The 8,093-nt window shown below is 42.8% G+C and overlaps 1 protein-coding gene across 1 annotated transcript; it reads left to right on the top strand.

Annotated features, from left to right (window-relative positions):
• Positions 1-5,694: 5,694 nt before the first annotated feature.
• Positions 5,695-6,549, top strand: LOC146812133 (general transcription factor II-I repeat domain-containing protein 2B-like). The gene has a single exon (XM_085615138.1). The coding sequence runs from the start codon at positions 5,695-5,697 to the stop codon at positions 6,547-6,549; it is 855 nt and encodes a 284-aa protein (XP_085471264.1).
• Positions 6,550-8,093: the final 1,544 nt, after the last annotated feature.

Below are 8,093 nucleotides of genomic sequence, written 5' to 3'. Positions count from 1 at the left end.
GTGAAATAAACCATAAGTGCAGGGAGCCAAACTTTTTCTTGGGAGGCCTGGCCTAATGCTGGTTGATTCCTAAACCGGTCTCTTTCTTCCACAACTTGCGTTTCTCATATCACCCTTGCGTTTCCTTTTCATATCTGCATTCTCCCAATTTTACTGTTTCCTAACTTTCTCTTCCTTATTCTATCTGGGTCGAGATCGGATGATAAAAAATAAGATAAAGCCAACCACTGGCACACTAATGGTAACCTCTTTGAAAGCGACAATATTTAGGACCCAGGTGTTCCCTCTGTAAAAAGGAGACTGGTCTCTTTTGTGGGAGAGAGACGAGTAGCAGCTTCTGTTTACTTAAGAGCCACACTCCGTTTCTGGGACCAAAGCTGGGCTGGTTCCCCCATCCTTGGCGTCACAGGTTGCCCCAGCTTTGCTTCATCGGCCTCCATAAGCGCCCTTACCCTCGCTGCCTCCTCCTGGGCTTTCCATAGTAAATTGATGCTGGCTTCCTAGTTTACAGATTACCTCACTAAATTTTATTTTTTAACATAGGATCATCTTTGGTTTAAGTATGGATGGATGGAAACGTATATGTGAGGGCTTAAGATCTGATGTCACTTTCTGTGATATAACGCGCCGCGATGTCACGCGCTGCGATGTCACGTGCTGTGATGTCATTTGCATACTGATTAGCCAGGCTAGTCCCCCCACTTCTTTTTTTAGGACTTGTGCCCTGCGTGAGCCTCACTCTTTCTCTTCTCAACCATCCACCTAGGTTTCGCTATCTCCCATACTGTTCTCTTTCTATGTTTCATTGTGTCTACTCTGATAACCTGCTCCCTTCATACTTTCCACCTCCCTCAGGCTCACCACTCAAATTCTCCTTCCTAGCAAACCCCGAGTACTTGCCCTTCTCACACTTGGTCTCCCCTAAACTGTGCCGCCTTCTGCTCATATCATTCTAAGCTCCCGCTTCTCAAAAGCGCATTCACTGTTTTACCCTCTCCTTTACACAGAAGAACACTTTAAGGAGCATGTGCTTTCATGTTCCTGGACTGCCACAAAATATGCATTACCACAATACCTGTAAGAATGTGTCATGTTGTAATGTTGTCAGTTTATTCCTGACACATACTTAACACTATGTTTTTTCATCTCTCTTCTGTTTTGGTTTTTGCTTTTCTTGTGGTCTTCTTTTTCTTGCAAATTTAATTCAAATATTATGTTTTTTCCTTAGTTACCTGGGTTTCTTCTCACAGCCTTTGTTTTGTGCGCCTTATATTTTTTTTTACTACGCTTTGTTTCTTGATTTGTCTAATTTTCAGTTTTCTTACATCGTTTGTTATTCTTTGAGTACCTCCAAGTAGCTTTAATTGTGAAATGTGGGTGCCAGTTTCACACCCAACCTCCCCCCGCCTCTCTTTCTTTCTTTTTCTTTACATCTGAATGGTACATTGTCTCTTTACCCACAAAGCAACTGTAATGCCACACGCTCATGATTGATATCATAAAAGAAAGTATGGATGGTTGTAAAATACACATATATGTGGTTGGCATGCTGCACTTTGTGGGGCCTCTTGGCTTGTGATATTTGATTATACGTGGTCTCAAATACCAGAACATGTTAAAGAGGCCCTGCCCTTCACTGCACTTGTAGTATGCTTCTTCCAGCGCTCAGGTGCCACCTGGCCTCCAGCCACTTAGTATCCTGCCTAAAGTACTTAGCATGCCAGTATTTGTAGGCCCGCGTTTATAATGGCAAAGGCAAAACAACAAGTCCCAGCATCCAGAACGCTGTTGGTTAAAAGGCTCAGATTGTCTAATAGTGGCTTGAATGGCACGAAGCCAGTTAGCAGTTACATCCCTCCGCACCAGTTCATCTTTACCTTTAAAAAAATCCTTTTTGGCACACCCTGTAGTTAGGGCTTCATGCAGTCTTTCTTAAAAGGGCAATCTGTGCGGACCACCCTTACAATGGATTCATTGGGGTGAATTAGCCACTGGGCGAGGGAGTCGAAGATGGTATTTGCACATGCTTTCCGCGCTTCAGACGAGTGAGTGCCTTAATGATGAAGGAGAGTGTGCCTGGTGTAGGGTGATACTCTGACGCAGTCTTCAGCCCCAGTCTGTGCTGGAATCAAGCTCCTTGTCTTGCCTATTCCAGATATTAAGGAAGGCGCTGCAGTTCACTCCCCCAGCTGGGGAGAGGGCCTGTCCTCCAGGACTGGGCAAGGAGTGAGATCGCACTAGGTCGGAAGAGTGGACGTCCAGACAGTTCTGCCGTTGTATACTTTTAGATTTCCAGCCCTTAATTGGCCAGTACTTCACCAAATATCTCGGAGGTGGCCAACCTCAGTAAAATCCGGGTATAATTACAGAAGGGTCTTGTTTTTGCACTAAGAGGAACTATTGGGAAAAGTTGTCCATGTTAGAAGAGGGACAACCTTCGTAGTGCAGGGTGATGGTAGTCTGCTCAACTTCAGCCCATTTAAGTGTGACGCTGCAGTAATATGAAACATGTGTGCAGCCCTCACCTAATGTTACAATACTACCTGCGTCAGCATGACAGCCAGACCTGCTGGTCTACTCTAAATTAAAAGGAGTTTAAAGTGATAGGCGTCCGTAATTTGGGGTCCCCCAATTACGGACACCTTACAGACATCGTACTAACTAACTAAAAAAATTAACTAACATAACCGACGGACCGTGAAATTTATTGACGGTAGGTCACCGTACTAGGCACGGAGATTTGTAAATCGGCGTGGTGCTCATGGGAGCAGGGCAGTTTTAGGGAATGATGCTGGACTCTAGGCGATGGGAAGGTTAGACCTCTGCCAAGGGGGAGTGAGATTGGGTTGTTGGAGGCGTATGTCTGAGAAAAAATTGAGTACAGTACACTGAGGTTCTTGGAGGCTGGATTGCGGGGGTGGGTGTCCCGAAAGCAACAATGGAGGATAGGTAGTTCTGGGATGAGGGCCTTGGTGGGGAGACCAGGGGGCAAGCCTGAGTAGAGAAACGTGGTTGCAGCACAGAAGGGAGCTTCAGATCTAGAGTAGCGAGATATCTCTGAGTCTGTGGAGCAGGGACATCTGGAGAGCCTGTGTCAGCCCCACAACGGAAGACCTGTTTTAAAGATTCCACTTTCTGCAACGAGAACACAGCACAGTGTAAATTTCTACTGGATGTTAAAGATTAATAAACCATCCCACAAGTAACATTCAGTATCTCATGGAAGCCTCCAGCACACTACTACATCTTTGAGAAATAATGCATCTTCAATCAATACTTTTTCTGTTCGTTTTGAGCTCATCGCTGCTTTGTATTTGCAGACCTTTCTGACCTCTTCATGTCTAAAGTTGTCTTCCTGTCTGCTTCCCTACAATCAAAATCTGTCCCTTTGTGCAATGACCCTTCCGCACTTTCAGAGGCTATGTCTTATGTAAGTTTAACTTTAGGGTTCCTAATCACGTCCAAGTGTTAAAATGTTTTCCTCATAAGGACTGAAACCATGTCACACTTCCATGGCTGGGTCATTGGTGTGGTGTAGCCTGGGAGGGACTTCAGTCATGCTCAGAGGCATGTTGTATGTAATTGCAAAAAGAAAAGCTAGTCAACTTGCTGTCATGTATGATCAGTGCAAGGGAGCTAATCTCTTCTTTTCAGATATGGTACCTTTGTTTGATCAGATCAAAGGGTTTACCATCATTTTATCATATTGCCTTCTGTCTCCAAGTTACTCAGAGTTTCTTTTGTATCTGCAGGTACTTGTAGTATCGTTTTTGTAGTGGAGAAGTATTCTCTGGCTGGGACTATTTGATTTGCCTGCCGCCCTGCCCTATATTAACAACATAATATAATAACAGGTCTATTTGTAAAGCGCACGATTACCCGAAGGTGTCCTGGCACTGAATAACAGATGTTTATTGTTACCCAACTCAATGGTACTCATTTTATCGACCTCAAATTGATGAAAGGCTGAGTGGACCCGCTGGGATTTAAAACTGTGACCATGAGGTCGGACACAGGCCCCTGCAGTGGCTGCTTTAGTGCACTGAGCAACCAGTCCCGGCTTATGGGGCTACTTCTAATTTGGTGCCAGGGCCTCTTTCCCGTCCCATTCCGACAGGCATTGGCCTCCGCTTGCACAGCTTGTGCTATTGTTGTGTCACTGTTGTGGCTTGTGCTTTAGTTTTTTGTCTCACTGTTGTGGCAGTGAATGCACTGCATTTAAATTTTAACATAAAATGATGCATTCCTATTCTTTCCCTGCACTGGCAAACAAACTGCTGCCCCCTAGTGCCAACACAGGCACCCCATGTGCCATGGGGCAAGGGTGCCTGTGTTGCAGACAGATTAGTTTTTAAAATTTACTATACAGGAAGGGGCACCCATGGTCCACTCACGGAACGCCTCTCTGGGGTAGACTCGGTAGGTAGAGAATAACGCAGCACATCGATTTGCACTGCCTTGCCTCCATATCTATGAGGCCATTAAAGGCCACACAGTGTGGCTTTGAGTGGCCTCATAGATTTTGTACAGTGCACATTCAACTTATGCATTTCAAGGTGCTGTCATGTGTGATGATGAAGAAAGGGGAGGCATTGTGTTGCAGTATTATTAGCATAGGTAGGGCACACATACTCAACATTTTTACTCTGCCTTACAGCCTTAACAGCTAATCATGGACATGGTCATGGACGAAGAGCCAGGTCCCTCCAAAAGGGCAAAGAGCAAGACATACTACTTCCATCAAGAGTGGGAGAACGATTTTTTATTTACACAAATTAAGGACAACTGTGTATGTTTAATCTGTGGTGCAAAAGTTGCAGTGGGAAAAAAGGGCGATGTTGAGAGGCATTTTTCAACCAAGCACATGCATTTTGAGAGGAAGTTCCCTAAAGGAAGCAGCCTGAGGTCACAAAAAGTAAATGAACTGAAATCTGCATTGCAGACACAGCAATCTTTTTTTTACGAAGCCCACGAAGAAAGCCGCTGCGGCTACTGAAGCATCCTTTGTAGTTACTCATCACTTGATTAAGCACAAAGCAACATTTTCAGATGGAGCCGTTGTGAAGGAAGCAATGCTTCTAATGGCCAACTCCTTATTCAAAGACTTTAAAAATAGCCCTGAAATTATGTCTGCCATTTCAGATGTGCAGTTAGGGTCAAACACTATGGCAAGAAGGGTATCTGCATTATCGACCAACATGATAGAGCAGTTAGAGCGCGATTTAAAGACATGCCAATATTTTTCTCTTCAATGTGATGAATCTGTTGATGCAAGCGATATTGCACAGTTGGCAATGTTCGTTAGAATGGTTTTTGAAGATTTTACTGATAAAGAGGAATTTTTAACATTGTTGCCTTTGAAAACCACAACCAGAGGATCTGACATTCACAATGAGGTGAAAAATTATTTTGTGAAACAAAATGTCCCATTGGAAAAGTTAGTGGCGATAACCACTGATGGTGCACCCGCAATGATAGGGCGTCATTCTGGCTTCATTGCCAATTGTAAAGCAGATCCAGATTTCCCTCCGTTATTGAACTACCATTGGATTATACATCAACAGGCAATATGTGCCAAGGTAATGGGGTTTGATCATGTCATGACTCCTGTTGTTAAAATTATTAATTCAATTCGTGCAAAGGCCAAGCAGCACCGAACCTTCATATTGTTCCTTGAAGAACTATCAGCCGAGTATGGTGACCTTTTACTGCACACTCAAATCCGATGGCTTAGCAGAGGAAAAATTTCTGCGAAGATTCCTTTCGCTATTGCCAGAAGTCAAAGCTTTTATGGAGTCTAGAAATGAAGATACCACACTGTTATCAAACACTCAATGGTTGCTCGATTTAGCTTTTTTGACAGATGTGACAGAAGAATTAAATGCATTGAACTGCGAGTTGCAAGGCAAAAACAAGACAATAACCAACATGGTAAGTTCTGTGAAAAGTTTCAAATCAAAACTTAACCTTTTGATACAGCATGTGCAGAAAAGAAAGATGCAGCACTTTCCCTCTGTGCTCCAAATCCTTTCAGACAACAAAGCTGAGGCTGAGGTCCTGGAAATAGAAAAATACAGTAGCCTCCTCATGAGGCTTAATCAAGAGTTCAGTGACAGATTTAGTGATTTCGACCAACTGGAGCCCTGTGTGATGTTCACTTCAAACCCCTTCATGGAAGTGGATGTTAGTGACATTTCAGAGAAAATTAGTGTGCTTTTGAATCTTGACTCTGCCACAATGGAAATGGAGATTGTCACACTTCAAAATGACATTGAATTGAAATCAAGGAAATCTGACATTAATTTCTGGAGTCTTGTGGGTGCTGAAAAGTTTAAGAACATCCACACAGCTGCATTGAAACTTTTTTCCCTATTTGGCTCTACCTATCTTTGTGAATCAGCATTTTCGGATATGAACTTCATAAAATCTAAGTTTCGCACACGTCTAACTGACGAACATTTAAATGACTCCATAAGAGTTGCCCTCTCAAGCTACACCCCAGATTACAAGGCATTAGTGGACACCATGCAGTGTCAAGTCTCTCACTGAAATAATTTGAATGCATTTGCAATCAATACTTGTTCAATGACAGTTCCTGGTGAAATCCCAAACCTAGGTATCTGTTTCATTATGAACACCAAGATTAAAGTTGCTGCAGAGAAGAATCTTCAGCCACCAGTTTTTTATTTTGTAATAATTGAACAAAAACAAAGCAACTTGTACTGCAGGCCTGATTTACAAACACAAGAAAAAGTTGCTGGAGAGAAGAATCTTCAGCACCTTTCCAACTTTTTATTTGCTGCACAAGAGCAAAGCAGTGTTTGCTGGAGGCCTGGTTTATTGAGATCAAGGAAAAAAGATAGCTATAGAGAGGAATCTTCAGCATCTTTCAAAATTCCTTTTGTTAGTAACAGTAGTTGAACAAGATAAGAACAAAGCAATGTGTAGTCCAGGCATGGGTTTCAGACACCAAAAAAAAGTAGTTGGAGAGAAGAATCTTCAGTACCTTTCTAAATGTAACATGTATTTGCTGCACAAGATAAGAAATAAACAGTTTACTGGAGGCCTGGTGTATTGATATCAAGATAAAAAAAGAGCAAAGAGAATAATCTTCAGCATCTTTCAATGTTCTTTATAGTTGAATAAGAACAAAGCAATTTGTACAGCAGTCCTGGGTTACTGGCACTTCTACAAAGTAAAGGGAGCAATAAGAGTGGAGGACAAAATCGTTACTTTCCAATCCAAACAGAGCTGAAGTTCAGCTTATCTGGCAATTGAAAAACACAGCTATCTTGTCAAAGCTGCAGTAGAAGACTCCATCATCAATTGTGATTCAGCAAAGCTTTGCACAGGCTGACTGCCACACACTGCGACTACTTCACTACTATAATGACTTCTTCGCAAATGCCCCCGCCCGGCTACCAAATTACACAGCATTAGAGGACATCATACAGTTCCACAGTGAAGGTAAGATTTCTGTTCCTGTTTGTTTGTTAATTGAGCTGCATTACAATGATTATTTCAGTGACAGCTATTGATAGGTCCTGATTTTGAAGCTATTAATTGAAAGGTCGTAAACTAGTAAACTAGCGGTTTACCAACAGCACACATGCAAAGTCTTTTCTTTCAGTGTTATTGTGTTCAAACCACAGTATGGGCTCTGAAGAAATAGGCTTAACGTCAATGAAAATGGGCGGGGGAGGTCTCTCGGAAAAATGCGCGAGTTGCTTGGGATTTAGTAGCTCACGACGATTTTCACTGACCAGAAGTAGCTCTCACTACACAAAAGGTTGGAGACCCCTGCTCTTAAGTAAACAGAAGCTGCTACTCGTCTCTCTCCCACAAAAGAGACCAGTCTCGTTTTTACAGAGGGAACACCTGGGTCCTAAACATTGTCGCTTTCAAAGAGGTTACCGTTAGTGTGCCAGTGGTTGGCTTTATCTTATTTTTTATCATCCGATCTCGACCCAGATAGAATAAGGAAGAGAAAGTTAGGAAACAGTAAAATTGGGAGAATACAGATATGAAAAGGAAACGCAAGGGTCATATGAGAAACGCAAGTTGTGGAAGAAAGAGACCGGTTTAGGAATCAA

The sequence above is a fragment of the Triturus cristatus genome, chromosome 7 (genome assembly GCF_964204655.1).
Source record: "Triturus cristatus chromosome 7, aTriCri1.1, whole genome shotgun sequence".
NCBI lineage: Eukaryota > Metazoa > Chordata > Amphibia > Caudata > Salamandridae > Triturus > Triturus cristatus.
Note: the sequence above shows the minus strand (reverse complement) of the source record. Positions and strands in the feature narration are given on the sequence as shown.